The sequence below is a fragment of the Heterocephalus glaber genome, unplaced genomic scaffold, assembly GCF_053883595.1.
Source record: "Heterocephalus glaber isolate CG9 unplaced genomic scaffold, H.glaber_assembly_v1.0 deba00001569, whole genome shotgun sequence".
NCBI lineage: Eukaryota > Metazoa > Chordata > Mammalia > Rodentia > Bathyergidae > Heterocephalus > Heterocephalus glaber.
In genome coordinates, this window is record NW_028258354.1 from 11,296,207 (window position 1) to 11,323,563 (window position 27,357).

Sequence of the window (27,357 nt, forward strand, 5' to 3'; positions counted from 1 at the left end):
AGTTGCAAATGAAAGCAGCGCTAAGATTCCGCCTCACTCCAGAAAGAATGGCTGCTCTCATGAAATCAACCAGTAACAAATGTTGGTGGAGCTGTTGGGAAAAAGGAACACTTCTCAATTATTGTTGAAAGTGCAAATTGGTGCAACCACTGTGAAAATCAGTATGGAGATACTTCATAGAACTAGGATTAGAGGTCCCATTTGACCCAGCTATTCCCCTGCAGGGTATCTTCCCAAAAGAATTAAAAAGAATCAAAAAGAATCACACCACAGTGATATATCCTCACCCATGTTCATAGCAGCACAGTTTGTAATAGCTAAAACTTGGAAACAGCCCAAGTGCCCATCAACTGGAGATTGGATAAAGAAAATGTGGTTTTTTAATAAAATGGAGTACTACTCAGCCATAAAGAATGAGAAATTAGAGATATTTATAGGTAAATTGATGCACATTGAGGTGATACTCTTAAGTGAAATAAATAGAACACCTGTGTAAATACTGAATAGTTACTCTGATGTGAGAAACTGAAAGTGTAAATAAGGATCGAAATGTATAATAGATAATGTGAAATCAGAAGAAAAGGTAGAAAAGGGAAGGGGTAGTGTGAGGGGTAGGGGAAAGGAAAGAATGGAATGGAATTAACATGAAAAAATGGAAACAAAGTCTTGGGAAATAGAGAGGGGTGCAGGGGTTGAAGGGAGGGCAGGGGAATGGGGAAAAGAAAAGAATCAAGCTAAATTATGTAAAGGTACAAATCTCCAATGATGAGTGTCATTATATTGTATACCTAAAATGTACCAATGAAATTAATAAAAACAAAACAAAACAGGATTTCAGGATTCTCTGCGTACCATGAAAAGGCTACTATCTGCAAAATTCATATTCAAATAAAAACCTAAGGCAATCATGTCCCAAAAGGGTTTTCCTACATACTAAAGAAATTACTATAACAACTACAGCCAATAAACTTTTCCTTTCTGTTGCCATTCAAAGCAGTGATTTTGGCATCCTCAGCACATACTTTATACACTAACATATTGGTTTTTTTCACCATACCTCCAACCCTGTGTACGCTAATTTTATTCTTGGGCTGTGACAGAGGAACATTCCTCATCATTTCAAGGATTTGGAGTACGATATGGGGGAGGTGAATAGCATTTTTATAAAGTTTTTTTTTTTATCATTATTACTTTTCCATCCAGCATTATGTAAAAGCAAAGTATGTCATGTGGACGTAGATAAGCCCTAATTTGAATGTTGGCTTCATGCATCACCAGCTGCATGGATATCCTTGGAACATATCATTGCCTCATGAACACAGTGTTCTCCTATACCTGGTGATATACAGGAAAGATTTTTGCAGAATTCAATGCAAATTTGTTTTATGATTGTACTGAAGACTGTATACACCTAACCAGACACAATACTAGGTTAGTGGGGTTTTTTAAGTCACCTTAATATTTGTTGTTCAAACATATGTAATATTGCAAAGTATCCCTTAAATTTATCCTATCTGAACAGTCTCTATAGAGTCTGAAATATAGATTGAATTTCAAATGAAATCCATTTTGTTGTAATATGCATGATCCATACAGTAAATTACAGATAATTCATGCTAAGAGATAAAAAGATTAAAATAGCCATGAAAGTATACCCTGCTTCCTCAATCACTGGCTATACATAGGTAAGTCTATTGTTCTGAAATTATTGTTTACAGAAAGAATATTTATATAAAAGATGGTGGGAGCTATCCAAAATGTTTTTATGTTTTTTAAGATTGGCTTCCATTCTGTAAATCAAAGCAAAAGTGATGATTTTTTTCTAATCACCAAATTTTTATTTTCCATTTCCAGAATAGTTAATCTGTCTTTAATCTGTTTAAACCCTTGGGGACAGGATTCAGTAACACCGGAATAGAGCATAGAAAGCAATGCTAACATAGGTCCATTTCTATCAGAAATATAAAACTGTTTTAGAACACAGTATGCCCAGATTTAAGTTTTCAGAAAAAGCCACAAAAACTTCTGTAAACTCTTGTATCCAGCATATCTTACCTTCTTTTCTACCTCTATTGCCAATACCATTGTAGTTTTTTTTTTTTGGAAGGTATGTAAATCTCTTATCAGTTCTTCAGAGAGGTTTATACTTTCTTGTGTATTTACTGGGCCCCTTACAAGAGAATTCTCATATCTTGAAAAGAGCCATCAAATTCATACTTATATAGGTACATTGTGAGATATTGCTCTACACAGTTTGAGTAATCAAAACTTTATTATACTTTTCAACAGTGGCACTTTCTAAAAATGAATGAAAATCAGGGTAGATAAAACCATCCTTATGCAAATTCAATTCCCAGTTGTATAGCAGTGACCATATTGTTTAATAACTTTAGAATATTTTTATAATTTGATCTTTTTGCTTTTCATTAGTATACTAGAATTCATGCTGTTACAATGGTAACTTTTATGCTCCAGTCCACTTCTTATGATTTTACTGTCCAATATGTTATGTTGTTACTAGAGAATGCAAAATTTGCCCCCATCAGAGCATTAGCCTCTATATTTTCTGGAAATTCATGCCTTCTGGTCCCTCCATTTTCTCTGTAAAGCTGTTGGAGGACCCACTGATGTCATCTCTTCCTGATGAACAGAACTGAGGAGCTTTTGTTACAGTGCTTACCTTTGTTCATATAAACAAAAGTTCTTAAGTTGAAATTGATCTGCAAGTGGGTTGAAGAAAGTGATATACAAGTAGGTTGAGGAATTGGAAATTGAGTAAAAATTCAACTTAGAGACTGGCGATCTTCGTGTTGTTGCCTCATCTCTTTGTAGACACTGTGTGAGTGGTGAATATCCATAAAGGTGTCAGGAGACTCAGACTTGTCCAAACCAGGCAAGTTTTACCATGCAGCACTTGGAGGGATTCTGAGAGCAAAGGAGTGGAGCCTCCTGCCAGTGGTAAGAGCAGAAAATGCAGAGCAGCCATCACAGGTTCAATGAATGGTGGCCACTGAACTAACCAATCCTGTCTCTTCTTTCTTTGATTCTTCTACCCTGTTACCACAGCTAGAAGTGCCAGCTTTCTTTCTTTCCAGGAGGGAACCTACACAATGCATATGGCCTTGCACCCTGATGCTGAATTGTTGAATCTCTTAGAGAAACATTAGGAAAATTAGATTATTCAAATATTCAAGCTCTCCCATGTTAAGTCCACATTCTGTTTAATATTAAACTATAGATTGAAAAATTGGCTTAATTTTAAGATTCTGTTTATGCAGTGAATGTTATAAATTATTACAACTATTTTAACTATTGCTAATTAGTAAACTTAGAGTTGAATGTGACCTATTAAATGGCTTCTTAATACTCGTTCAAGAATAACTGTTAGTCATCTTAGCATGAAGTAGATACTAGAATATTGTTGAGTAAATGAAAAATTTTGACAGAAATATTTGTATAACTTCAGTGTGTTATATGTGCTCATTACAGTCTAAGGGCATCTGTTTGGATTTGGAGGGTTTTTTGTGTGTAACACACATGCGGACATGATAGTGGGGATGAATACTTACTGTCATCTTAAAGAAAAGTATATCTTTTGACTTTTAAATACCTAAGCATACTAAAGGTAGTTTGGAAGCAACACATACTGTGAACACAGAAGAATTAAGTTTGCTTTTATTGAGATTCTAATTTTGTAATTTAATGAAAGTTATCTTTAGAGAGTTAATTTTTGAAAAAAATTAAAAAGTTTTCTTTCTTTTAAATTAATTGGTAACCATTAATTAAATTTAATAAAATATAAGTTTGTTTCAGAAAAAAACTGTCAACAATAGTACATTTTAAAGCCTGACCCTCCGTCCCAGCAGCCCTGAGGTTTTACAGGTAGAAGAACAAGGAGAGGACTTGAAATTGTAAAGCCTTGCAGGGTTGCGATTAAGTGCTTAAGGCACTGCGTTCTTGATGCAGCATCAGGTTACAGTAATATTATGAAGAAAAGCTTCAGGGAATTCACATACACGCCTAATATATATACCTTTAATGTTCACATGGCTGGATCCATTCACAAATGGGATCTGTGGGTCAGATGAAGTTTGCAAGCCACTACTATTAAGCTGTTTTACTTTTACTATTAAGTAATGGTGCCTTGTTAATACTATGAATGTGTGTGTTCTTTGCTCTCTCTATAAATCTTTTGTTCCATTCGTTTTTTTCCTTTTCTCAAGAATGTGGGGGGAGGACATCCCTATCCACAAATCAAGTGCTTTAAATAGCCAGGCTAGAGCTGAATGAAGGAAATCAGTCTAGATAACATCTCTGTGAAATGCATGCCTATGAACCCTGCATCACACAATACAAAGGAAATCACCATTGTCTTGTGCAAGTTAGGCGAACAAAGCACATACAAAACTCTGTTCTGGCTACAATGCATATTCCTGAGCAGCTGAAACCAGAATCTCAAAGGCCACCAAAATGGCAAGGCTTAAGTGACAAACTGGCAGCTCGGAGCATGTGGATTTTAAGTTTATAATGCAGAAAGCCCTATAATAACTCCCGAGAGTGATACCAAGTTTTCTTTAATATTGAACAATGCAAATAGTAAACATTAAGGATTGTGCCTCCACTGCCACTATTATTGCTACTGCTGCCACCGCAGCCACCCCCTTCACGCTATTAAATAGTGTTCATTGTGTTCTTACAGCCAGAAGTTGTACTGTGTATTTTGGTGGCATGTATCTTATTTAATCACTTCAACAACCCAACAAGACATCCATATTATACAAACTAGGAAATTGAAGTTTAAACTACTACTGAGTCACATAGCTTGTCCAAGACCTGATCTCAGAGGTCTTCCTGGCTCCAAAGACCTGGTCTTGAATTTCCTTTCCCTATTGCTTTAGTTACTTTTCTCATTACTGAGATAAAATACCTGGCATCCAAAGTTAAAGGGGAAAAGGTTTATTTGGCTTGCAGTTCATAGAAGTTTCAGTCCATAATTGGCTGGCTCCAAGGCAGGGTGGCAGAGAAGCAACCGTTCATGGCAGACAGACAGTAGCAAAGCAACAAGAGACTTAACAGCATCTTTCTGCCCCTTTTATCTTATGCAGATTACTTAGGGCTGGTAGCACTCACGTTCTCAATCCTTGTGCCCTTGAGCCTAGCATTGCACCATGAATCAATTCCAGAAAAAGCACCATTTATGACCGCATGAAGCTTTGAGCGGACATCTAGACACAAGCCATAACACTTATATATAAAGGAAGTGGAACTCTTCAGGTACCAAGATGTTTTACCTCCTAACTTTTACAAAATATATTGAGTTCCTTGAGGGAGAATTTTTCTCAAGGCCAAAAAGCTGCCTCTGTAATACCTCAAAGCAGATTCCATATCCTGGAAACAGCAGCTAAATCAAAGAATGCACCTTACAAACATCCTTCCTTTATTTAAAAAAATTAAAAGTTGAAAAGAAGCTATCACCATTAACAGACCCTCCCAAGATCAGAGATACCTACATATATCTGGCAATAAGCCCAGACATACCAAAACATGTATTATCTAGAGCCAAGGCTTGAATACCACTGCATCTGCAAAGAGACAAGCATCTCATTTCAATAGACAGCTTGTTCATAGAGTAGGGATCCTCCCCTGCTGAACTGCTAGGCAGTCAGAAGAGCATTGTAAAACAAAGAAAGTAGTTATTACTAGGCAGCAGAAGGCCTCAAGAACACCCTCGGGTTCTGTCCTTCTTCAGTTTAAACAAGCTGAACTCGTTTCCTCTCACTAAAAGTCAGTAGACATTTAGTCAGCTTCCAGAATGTGGGCAGAAGCTCATGTTAGTTACTTACTACCCATCTCTGGAATTTCCTTTTTTTGGTACCAGGGATCGAACTCAGGTCCTTGCGCTTGCGCAGTAGACGGCGAAACCACTGAGCTAATCCCCGGCCCTCTGGAATTTCTTTTGGACATGACCAATGAGATACAGCTGGTTTTTAGGCAGCGTGGCACACTCATTAACTAGCTGCCAGAAACAGCTATACCCTTCAGTCCACAATGAAATGAACTCAAATCTGGATTTACCAGAGGAAAATTCCAAACAGGCGAGGAAAGCAAAAAACTACTGACACTATCTCCATAATAACTATATAACTGAAACATGTATATTCTACAAAAAGAAATATTTTTCTGCCTCCTCAGAAACAGCTCAACAAAAGTAAGTACTTTATGTAGTAGCCCAGGACAAACAATGCCAAGGAAAAACCTTGTGCAAGGTGATTTCAGAGTCAAGAGAGCATTTTGTACCAGCTCTCAAAGACAAACCAGCACAGTGAGTACTAAAATGTACTAAGTCAAACTGGTTGCTACTCTATCTCTTCCCAGTCTTCCTTTGTACACAGAAAGTAGTGTTTTCCATGGCTCAGGAATAAACTTGATTTTTGGAGCTGGCTGTTTCCTTTGCAGGACAATCTTGGCTTGTTTCAGTGGGCAAGAAAAGCTGCTGGGACGGTAAGAAGAGATTATTTCTTCTTCTCTGGACACCGACGTTTCTGAAAGTCCCACCACCATACCTATTTTATGGCTTTGAAAGAAAGAGACTAATATCTGTAAGATGACAGAGCAGAAAAATGAAACAAATCTCAACTCTGACAATTCTTGACCCACTGAATTTACTAACTAGGGAGGTGCATCATCTCCAAGCTTTTGTTATGTCAGAAAAATAATATCCTTATTAACTCAGCTTAATTTGAGATTTATTGTTATACCCAAAAGCATATAAGAGGAATTGTCTTTGATGAGCTACTTGAGACTCATCACAATTCATTATCTAAGTTCTTATAAATTGGTTTAATTATCATTACCTCTTCTCACATAGTCTGACTTACATGAAATATAGGGAGGTAAAATCATACTGAATATGTGTGTTAGCTTTCTGTCTCTAGGACAATCAACTTAAAAGAGGAAAGGTTTATCTTGACTCACAGTTTCAGTCTGTGGTTGCTTGACTCTGTTACTTTGGGTCAGTAGCAGCATAGTATATAATGATAGAGGAGGACTGCTCACCTCCTGACTGCAGGAAAGAAAGGAGAGTCAGAAAGGGGCAGGGGTCCTCATGCCCCCTTGGAGGGCGTGCTGCCAATAACCTAATTCCCTCCAATTAGGCCCCACCTCTTAAAAGTTCCACTACTTCCCAGTAGTATTATAAGCTAGCAACCAAACCTTCAACCCATGAGCCTTTAGGAGACATTTCAGGTCCAAACTACAGCAAGACATCTTGTTGTGTTTTTCAAATATATGGATTTTCTTCTCCCAGCTTTTAGATCTCTGAAAAAGTAATTCTCTCATGTCAACTACTGCTTTGGTGGAGGAAAGAATTGCAGTTGGGTAAGGCTTGTTTTCCCATGGCAGTTTCTCAGCCCAAGGCCAAGGGTCACTGGCTTATTATTTTAAAGCAAGTTGCTGGGCCCTTCCTGAATCTGAGAGTGGAATCTAGGAATCTGTATTTGTAACAAGCTTTTATGAGATCTGTGAAAGGTAGGGTTTACTACTTAATGATAAGGACTTAGAGGAGAAGGAGGATTTCTTCCCGGCAATGAGAAGGTTGAGAAATAAGTTGAAAACCTTTTCTGGATATCTGTTCCACACAGAAGTCAGAAAGTGTATTGAGAGTGAGTCAGGTGTGTGGGCAATTTCTCTGCGAAGAATCTCTCTGAAATTTTCCATTGGTGGCATAGTCTGCTTAACCTTGAATATAATAATAAGATAATTATAATATAATATAATATCATTCATGAAGTTCATGAATATAGCTTCTTTGAGGTTGGAGCATGAAGTGGTTGGTGTTCTGAGCTTTGACTAGTAATTGTTCCTTAATATAGATAAATATATATATGCATATATATGCAGGGTTTAAAATGGAGTGTTTCAAAATTACTCCCTCCGTGTAACAACGTGTATTATATTATAGGTAAAAATTAAGTGTCCTGGGTGGTCACATTCCAAAGAAATGAACAACAGCACACAGCACTAGCCAGATTGCAGAAACCATACTAGATATGATGTTTAAGGCAAAAGACATGTAGATTTCTCAAGGAGAAAGCTGCAGAAATGAGAATGGAAGATGTCTGATGATATAAATTGGCCTGTATGGGATAGACAGTATGATAGCTATATGAGAGGCAAGCAACTTCATTCTTCTTCATGTTTTCAATCATAGACAATAATATATAAGACATGAGATTATAAACTCCACAGATACAGGACCTATGTCATATTTTTCCCGTGTCGTCGTTATCATGGAATTCGTAGCTACCATTTGTAACAATCAAATCTTAGAGCAAGTAATAAATAAAAGAGTTGAACCAAAAATAATTCATTAATATTTATCACAGATATCCTTGTCTTCATGGCCTTACCTGAATTTTTATGGAGTTTTTGAAAGGGATAAAAGAAATAAAAGGATTAAGGAAAAGATAGATAGCTAACAGGACAGGAGTTCTGAGATACAAGATGCTCTTCAAATTTCTGAGATACCCTAAACTTTTCGACAAAAAAATATTTCAGAGAAAAGCTGTTATTGTAAAAATAGCTTTCTAATGTTTATTTGTCCTTTAAATGTGTTAAAAAATTGTTTTGAATTAAGATGGTTAAAGTTTTTACATTAAAATATAGTTTTAATTTGGCCTTTTTTTTTTCTTAGTGAAATAGTCCTAGATAGATTTTTATTATTTTTTGAAAATAGATAAAAAAAGGGTGCTTACAAATAACAATGATTTTTCATTTAAAAAATATAAAGCACAGAATAAACTGAATAATTACCCAAAATTCTTTTCTGGAGCATTGTGGTGTCATGGAAAGAATGAAAAATGTGAAGATGTTCAACCCAGCTAGAGTTGAGCTTCGTTATATACTCACCTTGAGGCCTTTTGAGAGTCATTTACTGTAGTAGATTTCAGCTTCTATGTGTGAATATAAACAACAATATATCTCCAAATGGCTGCTGTGGGGATTAAATTAGTGCACATTAAATGACTACAAAAGCTATATATTGTTGTTTTTATTGTGCAATCAGTATGAATATAAAATGAAGAGTCTTGTCATCTCATTCTGAATTATAATTACAAATTGCTTGGTTTGGTGGATGTGATCATGAAGCAGAATTCAGAGACACATTTTTGGGATATTCTAAACACTCCTAAAGAACAATATACTATGTAGTTGTTTCTTTTTTTTTTTTTTTTTTTTTTTTTTTGGTATCAGGGATTGAACTCGGGTCTTTGCGCTTGCAAGGCAAGCAGCAGAACCACTAATCCAAATCCCTGGCTATATAGTTGTTTCTAAGATGGCAGAATACTGATCCCAGAATCATCCGTTGAAGAGCAGTTGAGCTGAGGTGTAGAAGCCAAATGTAGTATTTTTTTAATGGAATCATTATAATTTACAGATTCTGAGGAAAGGGACATTAATCTAGAGAAAACCTGGAGGTGTAAGGAAGGTCCAGGAAGAAGGAGGAAGAAGGTATCCTTTGGAAAGTCCAGGGTGCTGGGGCCACTGTGGAAGTGTGAGAGTGTAGAAGAAAAAAGACTCACTTCCACAACTGTTTAAGAAGTTTAACTCTATAAGCTAATGTTTGGGAATGGTTAACATTTCTTGGAGTGAATATTAAGCTTCCTCCAAGGAAAACAACTCAACTGCTAATGTCAACCCTATACCAGTGCCAAGAAAATAGTGCTAAATTAGGGTTCTAGGAGAGATATGATTCAGTGAAGTATTGTAGAGTTCTCAAGCCATAAACTATCTCTTTGTAGTCCTTGAGAACATAAGAGATTACCAATAAATTTACTGACTCTTTCCTTTAGGAAAAGAAATTCCTAAAATCATGATTTAGCTTTTAAAATTTAATTTCCATGTGTAAATGCTATAGCTGCTGGGAAATACTGGAGTGTCAAATCATTTTATGAAACCATTTTCAAATGTCTAAGACCTGGACAAATGTTTTTGGAACCAAAGACATAAGTATTGATCCTAAATTTCATTAGTCAAAATGAAAGTGCTGTAATTAGAACTACTTTTAAAACTACATTATTTCTATCAAATGCATACAGGCAAACATACAGATAAGATGTACAAGTTAAGTGCAAAATTCTGTATATACAGTAAAAGTCCAGATCCAATTTAATATAAACACTATCTGAATAATCATCCAAATGATAAAAAAATTTATGTCTTAAGTAGACTTGCAAGCATTTTATCAATAAATTTGGACTATTAACACATTTGGGTGTTAATTATTGCGCATAACTAATTTCATTTCCATTATCTCATAGATGTCTCCTTTTCATCTAATATTGTACTTTAGTCTTTCTACTTGCCAAAGTTGACGTTAACTAACCTGAACTTACACTATAGCAACTATGCATATGTGTTTGGTTTGTGGAAACCCAGCAACATAGTGCTTCAAAGATTTATTTATTATTCTTTTATTCTTTATTCTTCTATGCACATGTAGAGTGACCTAACTTTGAGAATGATTCTATACAGAGAAAAAGAAATATGTACAGAATAAATAATTTAAGCCCTTAAAAATATATAGCATTCCTTTTCTAGAAACTTGTAGAATAAGGCATTGGGGTTGAAACAGATGAATTCTTTTATATGAAGTAACATTAATATTGCAATTTTTACTCAGACTTATTTGCCTGTGATCTCTTCCTTCAAAAACCAAGTCATAAAACTTGAAATGAAAATTACTCCATGAGACCATGTATTCCTTTACCCCACCTGTGTTTGGCTGCTCACTTCAAACTGCTTTATGTTGCTGAAAGCACAATATCTTCTCTGAATTATAAATGTCTACTACACTGCAGTAACCAGAAGCACTCCAAAGTACCACATCACTGTAAAACTCACATTGGTTTCACAACATTATGCCCATAACTGTATGTTTTGTTCTTTGTTTTTTTTCTGATTATTTTAAGCTTAATTATAATCTGTTTCTGAAGTGAAGCCAAAGAAAATTTCCTTCATACCTGTGTTCTTGGAGTTAGGAAAGAAGTGACACTTCTGCATCATATTTGTTAGAACAAGCTTACATCTGATTTCTCATTTTCCCCTAATTAAGGAAAATACAGTCACCTCTCAGTATTCTCCAGGGATTGGTTTCAGAACCTTAACAGCTATCAAAATCCATAAAAGCTTAAGTCCCTTCTACATACTTTAAATCATCTCTAGATTACTTAAGCAACGGAATACAATGTAAATATCACATAAATAGTTATCCTGTATTTTTTAGGAAATTATATTAAGAAAAAAATAGTCTGTATATGTTCAGTATAGATGTAGTTCTTTTTCCAAATATTTTTGATCCATGGTTGGTTGGCTCTGTGGAGAGGGAACCTGCAGATATGAAGGGTCACCTGTGGTTATTTCTTTTTTCTTTCCTACAGTTGTTCTCTGTATTTGATGAGCATACCTCTCTACACCTAAGAATACATTGTTGGAAAAAATGAATCTGAAATTGCACATTATTGTCTAATATCCATTTCCTCATTAAACTCTGGACTCTTTGAAATATCATTTACCTTGCATACCCATTCCCTGTCAGGTAGTTCATCAAGTGTCTAGTATTTGATGAGCTAGTGAATAACTCCACGAGGCCAAGATTACAAAGCAGTGGGATTTGAAATAATCACTATGCTGCTGATCTTTTCTCTACATCCTAAAGTGTCTAAAAGGCACCCAAGGGAAGGCAAAAACTCTAAAATATTGGTCCCCAAATCTTTAAAGAGAGCTTCGGTGGCTTGTAGCCCTATACACACGGGCTGATACTAATCACTACTAACTAGGGCCTATTTGAGCTATTCTCGTCTTTGAGCAGATGAAATGAGGTCAGCATCAGTGAGGGCACTTTGCTATAATAAGCCAATAAATACTTTGTAAATGATGCTTATTTTTGTCATTTGCATTCAAATTAAAGAGTAAAGCCAAGTAGAATAGAAAATAAAGAACATTCTCCCCAATACTAAGTATAAATTCCAGAGCTTTTGACAAAATTTCCCGCAGATTTATCACTTCTTAGGAGACTTGTGTTTAGAACTACAAAATATCATTCACACTATAAGGGCCAGATGTCCCCAGCAAATTGTAACCATCCATGACTCCAGGAGTGCATGCCTTGCATAGTCATTCCTAAGGACACACAGGAGGGATAAAGGATGGAGCTTATCAGCCAACCCAGGCCTTTTAAAAGTTTGAAGAAAATTGTCACTAGCTGTTCATGGTAGATCACTTTTTATACCAAGACCTCCCACCAATACCTGGCAGAACCATTTTCAACTGAGGAAACCACTAAAACAGAAAAGTGTCCTCCACAAGAATAGTGCTATATAGGGATGGATTTATACAGGTGTAGCCAAGTCATCTTCACATTGTAGCAGCAACATTTGACTGAAATAAATTCTCAGACTTCAAACACACTGTATTCTTATCTAATTGCCAAAATCCACTTGATATTAGAAAACATCTTAAACTCAGCCCCACTATATTGGTAAGAATAATTAATAACTGACCTTTAATTTAAAATTTATTTACAAGTTACAGTTTTTATCCTAAAGCTTCCCTAAATAGGCACAGAGAATTAATTGTTATGTACAAAGTATTGCAGCATCCAACTGGAATGAGATGTGGAGTTCAGAAGGCCTTGGAGCGGATATAAGAAGTTACCAGGTGGTCACACAGACAGCCGTGGTGCTCTGGAAGAAGAGCTGCAGCATATGCAAGTAAACCACAAGGTTACACCTGGTGTAGGTGAATCTCTTCTTTCACCACAGAGATTGGTAGCTTTTTGCAAAATAGGTATAAAAGTCAAGACCCAATCTGGAGAATCATAAGCAGTGAAATTGAGTGCAGGATTTAGGTACACAGAAGGTGGTAAAAAAAAAAATCTGTTGAACGACTCAGCTTATGTCAAATCACAAAAAATTTATGGTTGAATTACAAAGACCTTACCTTGAGTCTGTTAGATTAAGCTGTATGAAATTTCTGGCATTTAGTTTTATCTTACAAAAATGCAAGATCATGTGGTTCGGTCTAATAGTTAAATCACATCGGATGAATGCTGTAAAGATACTTAGATTCCACCTATCCTGGGGAGACAGATCTGCTGGAAGAATTGCATCTAAAGATCAAAGATTTCACTTGACCGCCCCTGGAGCTCTAGTGTTCCACTGAGGGCCTTCAGGGGTGTCCTGGGACAGCAGGAATGAGTTGGAGTGGAAGACATATGAATGAGTCTCAGAACCTGCCTTTGGCACTCCATTCAGAGTATCACTTTGCCTGCTTCCTTTTGTAGAAGTCTACATAAAATCTGATTTGTAAAAGGAGAATGAGAGGTGCCCATACTTTAAAAGAAAAACTTCAAAACCTATAAAGTTCATTTTTTTAAATGACCCAAATACAAATGTTGAGATTCCAGAATACTGAAGTTTTAAAACTGCAAAGCAATTAGGCCATAAATAAGTATGATTATTACATCATTTCATAAAAGGAAGGAAAGAATTCTTATTTTTGATGTCGATAATCCTCCTCCATCCAGGCTAATGTCATATTCAAATGAAGTATATTCAAAACAATACTGTGAAATTTCCAAGGATGAAAAACATATTTCTCAGCCCATAAATGAACCTTGGTGGATGGTTATGTGCAAAGAGAAAGGTCATCTTTTGAATTGAAACAACTTGAGACAAAAGGTAAAGATGGATGTTGTTCAAACCGCTAGTCAAAAGACGTGCATGTGAATGCATACCACAAAACTCAAAACTGCTGCTGGTCTTGATGACTCATGGCTGTGTTTGGGGTGCTTATGTAGACTTCACAATTACTTGTCTAGAATCTGAGTTGTGCCTATTTAGTCAATTTTTAACATTTTTTTGTTTACTGTAAAAACCCAGTCAATTTAGTGTAAAAAGTAGTTGAAGTAATTGGTAGTAAGTATATTTATTTATTGAAATTTTGTCCACACACCATAAATGCATTCATCAGTCAATTTAGGAGGGAGGACTTGGTTTCATTTATGTGAGTACAAACATAATCATAAGCCACACTATTTCAATGAGCTGACTTAAGCGTAAAGCATTTGTTTTTGAAAATGAAAAGCAAATAGCCTTTTAGCAAATATTTTTCATATGTTACCATATTAAAGTTAAAACTTTAGTAACTGAACTTATGAGATGCTATCCTGTGAGACATGAAATAATGCCAGTTACATTTTAGAGGACTTTCCTTTCTGCAGAAATTAGGGTTTTTAAGTCCTTTTATGTAAATAGCCAAGGAATCTGTCTTGTCCTATCCTCCTATGAGAATGTGAAACAATCTACCTTTTTTGAAAAAGATTATGCTAGAGAATAGTTATCTTTTGATTATGCAATGCTCATATGACTTTAGCACAAAGTGATCAAAATTTCCTACTACCAGCTAGTAAAACCCAAAAAGTATAAGATTAAAATTGTGCTGCTTGTATAAGTCCCAGAGACCCATCTGCACAAAGATACAACTGAAGAGCTGCTTTCTTTCTTAAGATCTGCTTAAGACCCTTGCTTTACTATGCATTGTACTTTTCTTTAAAAAAAAATTAAGTTGATAAGCCAAATTTAAGCTTTTTTCATTTAATGTTCAGATTAGTACTAAAATGAACTATTAACGTCTAGGTTCTTTGTTAGGGCGGACTTTCTTTCAATGCCTATGAGAGGGGGAGCTTAGTTCTCTTAAGTATCAGCTTTAAAATACCTAGACTCCCTAGGACTGTGGGTTATATTCTCAAGAGGGCCAAGGAACTCCTTAATTATTCTGAAATAGATAGGTGGAATGGTAGGCGATTTCCTGCACAGTGTCTTTCTACACATTGTCTTTTTAAACAAAATACCCTGTGAATTGTAAGAATTTAAGAAATTTCTTCCTTTATTTTTTTTCGTTGAAGAAATGCTGGTTTGTTATATCACCTCAGAGATCCAAAAAATATGTTCCACCCTTTTGTTTTGGTTTTTTTGGCTTAAATTCTTTTATTGGTACATTTTAGGTATACAATATGTTTACATTTATCATTGAGTACTTATACCTGTACATGATGCATCTTGGTTCTTATTTTTTCCCCATTACCTGTGCACCCTTCACCCCCTCCACCCTTCCCTAGTTACATAGACTTTGTTTCAATTTTTTTCTTTTCTCATAATTTTTCCTTTCCCTTCTTTCCTTTCCCCTTCCCCTCCCACTTCCCCTATCACTTTGGACCTTTTCTTCCTATTTCAAATTATCAATTATTCATTTTAATTGTTTTAATCTTTATTTACACTTTCTCACACTAGAGAAACTATTCGGTATTTACACGTGTGTCCTATTTATTTCACTTAAAGAGTATGGCGTCAACATAGATCCATTTAGCTATAAATGTCTCTAGTTTCTCATTCTTTATGGCTGAGTAGTACTCCATTTTATAAAGAAACCACATCTTCTTTATCCAGTTACCACCCTTTTTTATACTGTGAACTTTCTTCGCATATTGTGTTTTAAGTTATTTATGTGGACTTTAGCAATATTTATTTGCTTAAGCATTGTACTTCATTTATTGCTAAGCTAGTCCATTATAAGGGCCAACTGGCAGGAGCCTTGAAGTCTTGTCTGGTGAGAGAGTCTTTTTTAATCTTTCCATGGTACATTACATTGATGAGATCTTCCTATTTATTTTAATATTATAGTAATCCACAGCATTTCTTCAAAGTCCTTTGATGCTAGTGGTGGTGGTGATGATGATGATGTTTTATTCTAAGAGGAAGCTCTCTTTCATTCGTTGCATTTCGGAAGTTTAAATGCAACTGTAGAATGAGAAGGTTTTCACTACAAGCTTTTGGAAGGGTTTACAAGTCCCTTAATATGATGAACACAAAATCTCAGTGCACTGAGCTGTTTGCATGCCAAGTTGACAAAGTGCCTACACCACATAAACTCAGCACGTGCACAGACTTATCAGAAAGAGAACCATCAAAACTGTCTAAATAAACAAGTTAAAAGGCTTTGCTGCTTATTCAATAGGACACTTGTTAATGAAAGACAAATCTCCAAGCGAGGCATAGCAGCCAGACTGTATGGACCTAATTCCTATCCCTTGGGATTCACTTATCAGCAACCTAGGAGACTGTGTGCTGGGCCCTGCTGAGCAAGCCCTGAGCTTCCCTTGGCAGTGTTGGCCCTGGGAAGTCCTGAGAGATTCCAGAGAGGAAGGTGAATCTGGAGATGGAATCAAGGTCAGGAAATGCAGCTTCTCCTAAATTAGCTCTGGATTTGTCTCCTTTTCTTTTTTCTTTTCTTTTCTTCCCCTTTTTTAAGGAAGAGAATGGGTTTCCTCCAAACATTTTACAAGGGATTAAGAGAATTAATAGAGTGTGTTTGTTTTAGTTTTAGAAAATGACCTCAAGATTATCTAAATTCCCTATGCCTTAGTTTCCCTGTGAGAAAATGAAAGCAATAAGGCATTGGCCCTCCCAGTCACAAAGGGCAGATGTTGAAAATACAAAAGATTTTAGCCTCTGTACAAGAAATGTATGTGAAAAATGCTACTTGTTTATTACGGTACATGGACACCTACAGTTAACCACATGAATGATTAATATGCACAGGTCAGTATTATTCAGTCTGTGTAAAAATGGGATGTTCAACTGTTTCTGGTGCCAAGAACTCTGAGGAGCTGGTTTCTAGATATCAACACTAAGTTCTAAGCTAGGAGATCCCTCAAGGAAAGTAAGAGCCTTGAAGTTTGATTGGTGTCCAAAAAACTTTCCTGTCAGCAGTTTGTTTCCTTTCCTTTTTTATGAATAGCAGTAGTATTATGCTTCAGTCTGTGTTTTTGACCAAAGCCATTCATAAAAATAAAAACAAAACAAAATAACAACAAAATCTTTCTTGACACAGTCTGGAGCCATTGGGTGCCAGAGGCTGGGAAAGCATCCTGGCAGTCTTAACCACAACCAGCATTGAAAGTATTCAAGGGTCTGTTTGTTTGGTGGTCTGAAAAGTATGAAGTGCTGTGTCTATGGGTAGCTGGTAGTAGTTCTCTGACATGGACTAGGCCTACAGCCAGGGCTGGCAGAGTTTCAGACATTATCTCTACCCTCATTGAAGTGTCAGGACCTAATTCATGGAAAATTGGGCGAGCTGGCAGGCCTTTCAGAGGGTTTCATTGAGCGGTGCTGTGTAGGAGTCACATGAATTTGAGATCCTCAGCCAAAAAAGGAGGGGAACCTCTGAGCTGTAGAAACCAGACAGTGTGCAGGAATATGTGTGGATTTAAAACAGTTTGGTACCTAATTTTAAGACTTCTTCTAAAGCTACAGTAATCAAGGCAGTGTTGGTGTAAGGAAAGACATATAGATCATTTGAATAAAAAAGAATCTAGAAATAGAACCACACATATATGGTCCACTGAGTTTTGAAAGATTATTTAACATTAGCATTTTATAGAATATAAACTCAATTCAAGAGCCGAGGAAGAGACAGTGTTTTCAGCAAACGGCACTAGAACACCTGGTATCCATATATAAAAAATTAACCTCAACCCTTTATTTCCATACATGAAAATAACTTGAAGGGATCTATGAACCTAAATATGAAAGCCTAAAAGTATAAAACTTTAAGAAGAAATTATAAGGGAAAATGTTTATGAATTCAGGGTAGGCAAAGAACTACCTAGGATACAAAGGACATCATGTATAAAAGAAAAAAGAACCAAGAAACTCATGTAATGGTACAAGATCCCAATGATGAATGTAACTATTTTATACCAAAAATGTATCAATAAACTTAATGGGGGAAAAAACCAAAAAAAACCCACCATGTACCAATTCCCCATGGTAAATGTAATGATTATGTACTGTAAACATGCACTAATAAAAAAACCTGAAAAAAATAAATAAAACAGTTTGGAAGGAAACATGTACAGGTGTCATCAGCAGGACAAAAGAAGAGAAAGCAGAGTGGTTGGTTCTTACAAATGACCCTTTGGAAATAAACACTCTGTCAGGATACACTTTTGAGTCGTAGGGGGCAAGAAGTCCTAGTTGTCCTTGGTTTGATTTGAGACATCATCTTGATAGTGATGTCATCTGTATTGTCCTTTAAAGTCATCGGGAGAACAGATTTTTTCAGTGAGCAGAAAAATACCTTGCCATTTATTTTTATTTTGTCCATCCTAAAATTTCTGATAATTTTTTCCAACAGTAGAAAAGTTTTATTAAAAATAGGAAAAGGAACAGGCTCTGCAGAGCGAGTTTGGGCCAAGTAAAAGTAGGGAAAAACAAAACTCTGATAATTTTTATACAACATTTTTAATATGCCAGCACCAAAACAGCACACCACCACAGAAATTCTGAGAGGAAGGAAAATTGGTACTTTTGATATAGTGAATTTACCCTAATTCTCTTACTTGGAGAACTGTATTAATTTTGTTTCTTTAATTCGTACTATGAAAGTATGTTACTCTCCAGTTCAGTTGTATTCACAAGTCTCAGTGATGTGTAGATGGAATAAGTAAGTTTATATTCAAGCATGAGAGTGTGAACTGGAAATAATACATCATAAAACTAGGGCTTCAAATCCATATTTTACAATACCAAAAAATAACAAATGTTTTCTACTGTTGTATTAGAAAATTAATTTAGGCTGTAAGAAAAATTTCCCTCTGATGTTTCACTCAAGAGGAGAGTTTTGGTCCATACATACAAAGATAGGATAAAATATTCTTCAAATGATACTGTAAAGAAAGTAAGTGAATTCACAGAATAGGAGAAGATATTTTCAAGTCATATATCTGGTAAAGGATTGTATCCAGGCATAAAAAGAACTCTTATGACCCCATATTTAAAAGATGAATAATTCATTTTTTAAAATCAGCAAAGGATTTGAATAAACATTTCTCCACAGATGGTATACAAATGGCTAACATGAAAAATTGCTTAATGCCATTGGTTGTGAGGGAAGCTTAAATCTAAACACTAACATTCAACTTCACACCCAGTTGGGTGTCTGTGACAAAAAAGATACAATAACAAGTGTTGGCACAAATGTAGAGAAATTGGAACTATCGTATATTGCTGGTTGGACTGTAAAACAGTGTAGCTGCTTTGAAAAACCATTTGGCAACTACTCGAAAGTTGAGGGAAAAAAAGAATTGACATAAAACCCAGAAATTCTACTCCTTGGTTATCCAAGAGAAATGAAAATATGTCCATAATAAAACTTACATATGAATGCTTACAGTGGTATTATTCTTAAGAGTCAAAAGTTGGAAATAAATCAAATATCCATCAGCTGATGAATGGATACTTAATGTATAATACATCTATACAATGGAATGCTATGTGGCATAAAAGAGGAATGAATACTGATGCATAAGTAACTCTAAAAATATGTCAGTGAAAGAAGCTAGACACAAAAAATAACATTTTGTATGATTCTTCTTACCTGAAGTGTCCAGAATGAGCAAATTTATAGAGCAGAAAGTAGACTAATTGTCAGTTTGACATGGAAGAGTGTCTGGGAGATAGAAAAGAATGAAGAATGACATTAATTGACATAAGGTTGCTCTTTGGGGAGATGAAAATGTTCTAAAATTGTGGTTATGTTTATACAACTACCCTCTGAACACACAAAAAACTTTGCTATTCTTTAAGTGAGTTAATTATATAATATATAGATTTTTATCTCAGTAAAGCTTTTTTTCAAAAAAAGAAACAGATTAGACTTTCTCAAAGTTTGTGATATGTAGACTTTAAAAAAGTGTTTGAAGGGCCAGGGATTTAGCTCAGTGGTTTCGCTGCCTGCTACACAAGCACAAGGACCCGAGTTTGATCCCTGGTACCAAAAAAACCCAAAGAAACCACAAAGAAGTGTTTGAATAGTATGCTTATTTTGATGTAGTTAGTATATATACCAGGCTTAAATTGGGCCTTGTTTTAATTGAGATAGCCTCCATTATATTTTCTTAACAAAGATCATAAATAAACCCTTTAACTGTAGATAAACCATTTGAACTTCAAATGTTCTTCTTTGCTTTGCAATCATTTACATTTAAAATAACTATACTTAATGTTTTTCTTTGTATATATTTCCTGTTAAAATATAACATTTCTTTTTTGTTGTTGTTGTTTCCTCCTTAGCCACAACAAGTCGTTCAGAAGAAGCCTGCTCAGGTAAAAGACAGTCATTATGATTTTTCCTTTCCAATTATTATAAAAAGTAAAGTAAAATATGTACTTAATAAAGCTTCCCAAATTAAACATTTAATTAGTATTTTTCCAGATTTGTTTATTCTTAAAATGTATTGTATCCTTCAAGGTTAAGAATATGTAGTCTGAAATTGTGTTTTAAAACACAAAATCTAGATCTTCTATGTAAAAGCAAATGTAAATACTTTAAGAATGAAAACTTATTTCAGTGACTCACATGTAAGTATTTAGTTTTATCATGTGTTTAACCAATTCTTAAATATCAAATTCTATACTTTCCATTTGACTGTCTATATTTCTTTGACTTATACAGGAGTTATTAATTGTAAATTATTTCTTGATTTGTGACCAGAAACATCTGCTCCTTGAATTAGTCTGTATTGTTGACTCTGTAACATTTGCTGATCCTAAAACACTCCCAACAAGGTTGGGAAACTAGGACATTAAATTATACTAATTTTACAGATTAATGAACTCTCAGGCCTTGCTTAAATGGCTAAATCATAGTCTCTGAAATCTTTGGCAGTATTAAAATTAGAAACCAGCTTTACTTTCTTTGTCCCATATTCATGGAGTTCCTTGTCCTAGCTATAGTCTATACATAGAAGCATAAAATTCATATTTATTGAGGAAATGTATCTTGGAAAAAAGTAAAACTGAAGAGTAAATTAATAATGATTGCCAAGAATGTGAATTATTAAAGTGTAAGAAATGTCCTGCTGTTCTCTTCCCTTCTGGATTTAAATAGATACCTTAAATAGCTCTAGGCAGTATTACGTAGAGCCTAATAAAGTAAATTATTAAGCAGTGTCATAAGTTATCAAGTTCCTTATAGATTTCTGTCATGTAATTTAAAATATTCGTAGAATCTTTTCCCCTAGAGATCTTTAAAAATGTACCTTGCATCCTGTTCTCTTAGAACAGTGTCATGTTGCCTGGAAAAGACCATTGGGCAGTCTTATCTATCTCATATTTTTTAAAGACGCTGCTTGGAAGAAACTTGAAACTTTTAAACACATGTAAGGATCTAGGGGAAATGAATTCAAATAATTGCACGTGTACTTTAGGGTTTGTTTGGTTTTGTTTGTTTGTTTGTTTTTCTTGAGACAGTAGTTTCAGCTGGCCTTGAACTCACTCTGTAGCCCAGGCTGGCCTCAAACTCACCATGGTCCTACTGCCTTAGCCTCCAGAGTGCCGGTATATTACAGGAATGCGCCACCACATTGCACATGTAGTTTAACTGGAATAAAAGCAGGGTTACTACGCAAAACAAAAATCTCTCTCACTGCTGCTCCAAAAACCTAGAAGCCAAGAGTGAGAGGGAGGGTGGAACTAAAAATATTCAGTGTTTGAGTATTTGCAAGCAATATTTTAAAAAAACAAAACACAAACAAAAACTTGATATTTCCAGTAGGAGATCTCAAATACAGTGGTACCTCTGTTTATGAACTTAATTCTTTCCACGTTTCTGGTCAAAAAATGAATTGGACAAGAATTGAATCAAATTTTAACATAAGATCAATATTAACCTAACCATTGAACTTGACTCAGTTCTCATCCAATTTGGTTTGCGACCAGAACTGTGGAAAGAATTAAGTGTAAAATGAGGTGCTGTTGTATATTTAGACTGTCATCCATTATAAGTAAGAAAATCAAGAGACAGTGAATTGACAGTGCTGAGCATTTGCGTCAAAGGTACTCTGCAGCATTTTCACTGTTGCTCCAGGGACGTGAACTGTAATACACTAATAACTTCCCATGGTTTGTGAACAATGTTGATTTAGTCTCTACTTTTGGTGTTATAGGAAAGGTGAGTTGAACAACAAAGTCGTGCATCAGAGAAATATGTAATCTAATTTGGAGCTTTTTATACTGGCTGCATATTAAAATTGCCTGGAGATTATGTATACACATATATAAAATTCCTGGGTCCTCCTTAGTGGTGTGCTGGAGCCTGCCATTGTGAGCCAACTGTGAGCATCTCTTCCAAATTCTGTGGTCAGTGATGTCAAGTACGCAGTTTGAAATCCACTGTACTGAGAGTATTTACACCATGGAAATTAACAAATGTTGCAAGTCTGGACTTTTTTTTATCCTAGAGAAAAGTTGGTAAACATTTACCTACATACCACAAGCACTACCCTTCATAAGTTCTGTTTATTTGCTCTGGAGACCCAACCATAAGTGTTTTCTATGAACTCTCTACATGATCCTAATGTGCAGCCAGGGATGAAAGATACAGTATTCAGTGAAAACACATGAAAAGATGTTCAAACATTCGTTGAGCAAATGACCACAAAATGTCAGATGGATATGGGCCACAGAGGAGATAGAGATGAATGAGTAGAATGTCACGGGTTTTTGAGGGGGTGGTTTTTGAAGATTGGAACTTTATCATTTTGTTTGATTTTGTTGTTGTTTAGCTGTAGAAGGGGAAAAATGGAACCTTAAAGAAAAGAAAATGTTATAGGTGAAATGAATAGCATATGCAAAGATAGGCAGAAACAGATACATCCCAGGGAGAGATCATTGATTTGTCTGGAACTGATTGCAAATTAGGTTTTAATACACCGAGATGTAGTATAAAAGAAATCATGAGTTTTTTTCCCAAGAGAATCAGGAATCTCAAAGGAGCCACAAGTGCATTAGGTAGACCCTCACTGATCAGTCTGGGTGTTTTACAAACCCTGCTTCAAATTTATCCTTTAAAGGAGAAGAGCTGAGACTTAGAATTTTAAAGAAGAACATGAGCTCATTGGACTACCTAATTTATATTGTCTAAGGACACAGTGATAAATTATATAAACATGGGAACTACATGGAAGTTCATGAAGGATAATGTAAATTTTACACTACATTCAAAAGAATCTCTTCCTTTTCCATCTGTTTTTTTCAAAATACCCTCCCAGATGGCTTTTCCATGTGGCAATCTGGATTAACTCAGGCTTACATCCTTTCTTCATCGAAAGCACTTTGAGGGGCTACATTCTGATTTGGTTTCTAGGTGATGAAGATTTTAACATACGTAAATATTTTATATACAAAAAAATGTCTCAACAGTGTGTATGTAAAGAGACCTGGGCTTTTTTTATTCTGGCCTCGTCACTGGGCTAATTAATCTGTCTTTGTTCTAATTGGATAATAATAATACCTCTTCTATAATTCGCAAAAACATTATGAGAGATTAATAATTATATAAATTTCGTGGTCAGTTTTATTATGTTCTTATTTGAAGTGGCTAAATTTTTCATCTCCCAGGATTGATAGTCTCAAGCATTTTAAAATTCTGATTATTTCAAAATTTCTGCCTTTATTACCTTGTATTTTCACTTGATCTTAGCCAAAAGGCCGAGAAGCAATACCTTGTATTTTCCTTGCATGTTTTTAAAATAAGAATTTTTTCATCAACTAAGGAACGTTGTATGTTAATTACTAAATCCTATTGTTAGGACTAACACAGTCAGAATCACCTTCCTTATATGTATGTCACAAGCATATGGAATTACAAAGACTATGGTAAAGTGTACTTATGCCATGAAATTCTGAATCCTCACAGCTTCAAGAACGCCACTTTTTAAAAACTAGTATTCACAGTAGGAATGCTCTGTCTGAGGAGACAGATTCAGAATTATGATAAATCTCACCATCTACATATATATATATTTGTGTTTGTGTATATAAGTACATGTGTCTAGAGAGGAATAAACATGCAAGAGAAGCACTACTATGGAAATTTGTGTTTGGAAAATGCAAACTTCAAATGTGCACTATAATCCTAACGGGAAGAGTAATCATCCCTTAAATGTCCAAAGAGAAAAAATCCACAAAATTCACATTAATTTTTTTTTAAATTCCAAAATCAGTGAAAGAATGAATTCTACATTATTTTCTTTAAAGTGATAAACAATAAATAGAAGTCAACTAAGTAGAAATCATATAAATAAATAGAAATTAGCTAGTTCTTCGGCAATTTGAAGTGTCTGAGTTCTCAATCATATGGTTTCTGTTCCAAACTTTAGTAGGAATTAGGGGTAGGTTTTTCTTTAAAAAAAATAAATAAAAGAAATACCTTTAAAGTGTCAGATTATTATTATTGATAGAGGGAACTCTGCTTCTCAAGTTTTTATTTTGATAAAAATAAATCTCTATCTAGAACTTCTAAAAAGGTTTTGATAGCTTATCGCATGACTTGTTTCTTGATGTTCCATTTTAAGGCTTTAAACTAAGATACATAATTCAGACACTTTTACTTACCACAGCTTTACCCAAAGGGCAAACGAGTTTTTAAAATCCTAACTGTTCTTCATGGTTTCCGTCTACTTTTCTCATTGTTGTACAGCACTGGCAAGCTATACTTCTGGCAATCAGGGCAGGTATAAACCTGTTGTTTTCAATTCCTCAGTGAGAGAATTGGAAATTTTTCAGTTTTTAAAAAATTGGAAACAAAGCTTTCTGTTTCAAAGTGGAGATTTTACCTGTAACATCTTCTGTGGGTGGTACCAAGGCAAAGAAATCTCAGTAAGCCTTGGTTATCTTGGGATTCCTCCCCCCTTTTAAAAAAATGTTGAATGTTTTTACAGAGACTTCAAGGGCAGTTTTAAGGATGTTTATATTTCAGACAACCTAAACATTGTTTGGAGCAAAATGAGAGGTATCATTTTGGAAGAGCAAGTTGATGAATTGCAGTCAGCATCTTGTTCTCAAAGAAGGCATTTTTACTGGGGACTTTTAGTCCAGACACACGAAGAAGGAAGGAAGGAGAGAGAGGAGAGAGCATTCTCATTCTGACACTCATCTTTTACATAGTACCTTGGCCAGTGCAGTAAATAGTTCATAATAAATCAGACTTGCGAACAGTACTCGTCTACTCACTCGAGGACCATAGTGATTTATACCACCTAAGTCATATGAGGACTGATTTATTTATTTTCCTACTTATGTTCTTTCAAGCTGGTAAAACCTTTTGTGGGCCAGCAAATGTTTGGTACCAACTGGCAAAACATGAAGAACCCTATCAGAGGCTTCCTTGAGTGGCACTGTTTTGTTGTATAGGAAATACTTTTTTATTTAACCTCTGACCTCTGGCATTGCAAAGGTCAAGGGAAAAGGAGAGAGCAAAGCAGCAACCAACATTTTATTCTGAATAAAGTAGCTCGAGGACATAGTACTACAGGGAAGTTGAAGGGCAGAGGAAGTATAGCAAAGTGATTATTAACCCTAAACAGATGAAGTAATTAGCTTAGCTTACACTTTAATAAAGGAATGTTGGCAAGATGAAGTCAGCCGTTTTTTGGCAGAGACTATCTTGAAAGGATAATACAATTTCTAACAGAACAAAAAGAATATCACTCAACTTGGGGCAATATATAAAACTCCAAAAGACAAACTTTAGTGCTTCTGGACCTATCAGATTTGCTACCGGAGTTTGATGTGGTGGAATTGTGTAGAAGTCTGTTCATTAAGGCTACACATGAAATGGCACTGTTTGTGGGCTTTTCCTATTCATATTCCAGAAGGCTTTCCCTCTGCATTTTGAGTGACCTGAGTTAAAATCAATTATTTATTCAATGTCTAATCTTTCTTCTTAATAGCCAAATTTACTGATCCAAATTAATATGGAAAAAAATAATAACTGACCTTAAAACCTGGGCTTTCGAAGAAAATCCTTCATAATTCAATTGAAATATGCTGCTTTGTCTAAGCCACTCCTTTTACATCCAGGAAACCTTTGCTGGTCACTCAAATGTCCACTGAAAAATTATTTGTTGACTTACTGTGATTACTGATATTTTCATAATCTTATTCAAAATTAATTCAGCATAATGAAAGACATTGGCACAGTTAAGATTAAAATCTAGAAACATCCTATTGCTTGACAACAAATAGAGCAGCTAAGCAAAATTTTATACACATAAAAATGAAGGGAAAATGCTTCTCATAGTCTGAGCCATGATAGAACTCTGCTGAAAGTATATGACTAATAGAAGTGCATCTTTGAATCTAAATTTTACTTTCTTTGGGAAAAATTGGTTTTTACCCCATTCTCAAGACTCTATTATTAAACCACAGGTAAAGAAGTAAACACAGAATGGGTAATTAAAATGAATAATCACTATTTCACACTAGTCTTAGGGAATTTTTACTCATTTTTAAAGCTTTCCTATGTGATTGGTATATACTTTCTCACACAACCCTGCAGTGAAGCTAGATGGACATTACCATTACTGGTCTGACAGGGTGGGAATAAGGTACTGGTTATATAACCCCTTGGTGCCACAGTTGGCACCTGTGGTTAGTGACATCTGAGATCCACCTTCTTTATATGAAACATGCCCCTCTAAGGCCTTAAAAGCAACTTTAGTAAGTGGATGGCAACATAAGCAAAGGAGCCCTGTAGCCTGTACATATAGCTAAAAGGAAGAAAAGATTAGTATAAATGCTGCAAATATCCCAAATTCTCAAGTCTCCTTTTGTAAAACATATTTCCCCGCTAGCATTTCCATCAAAATCCCTTGTACTTGCCAGATTATATGGTTTATATATGTTCCATTCAACATGTTTTTTAAATCTGCTATAAAGTTTTCCTAGTTGGAGGAAATAATCACTTTCCATGAAGTTAAACAGCCCCAATCCATTTTAAATTAAAATATGGGACAGAAATATAGAAAATCTTGGCTTTAAAGTCCTGTGGGTCTCTTAGCTGCAGATGGAACTTGAAAGATTGGTTTCTGGTCACTCCTGCTGGAAAGAGGAGCCCTTTATTTCTGTTCTGACAGGACTGATTTGAGATACTCACTAATGCAATAAACTTGTAAGCATGTCCTTCTAAGACCTAAAAATCTGGACATATTAAGATAACCAAAATGAAGTCATTTCTTAATTACCAGGTATTTGTAGGTTTATTGGCAAGATAGTTTAAATTACAAAATGTATTTCTAGCCTGCAGCATCATATGATAAAAAAGTTGCAGAATCCTTTGCAATTAAAAAAACACAAGGATGTACTAAAACTGACATGAACTTCGGGGATCTTGCATTCCTTACACACACACACACACACAAAGAAGAGCATCATGGTGACAAAACCCTTAATGTTT

General features: G+C 35.2%; 1 protein-coding gene across 1 annotated transcript in view; it reads left to right on the forward strand.

The window, feature by feature from the left end:
• Hmga2 (high mobility group AT-hook 2) overlaps positions 1-27,357 on the forward strand; it is a 130,600-nt gene that overhangs the window by 99,183 nt on the left and 4,060 nt on the right. Inside the window, exon 4 of the mRNA XM_004861103.3 lies at positions 20,193-20,225. Within this exon, the coding sequence (XP_004861160.1) occupies positions 20,193-20,225 (33 nt within the window). The remainder of the gene's footprint in view (positions 1-20,192; positions 20,226-27,357) is intronic.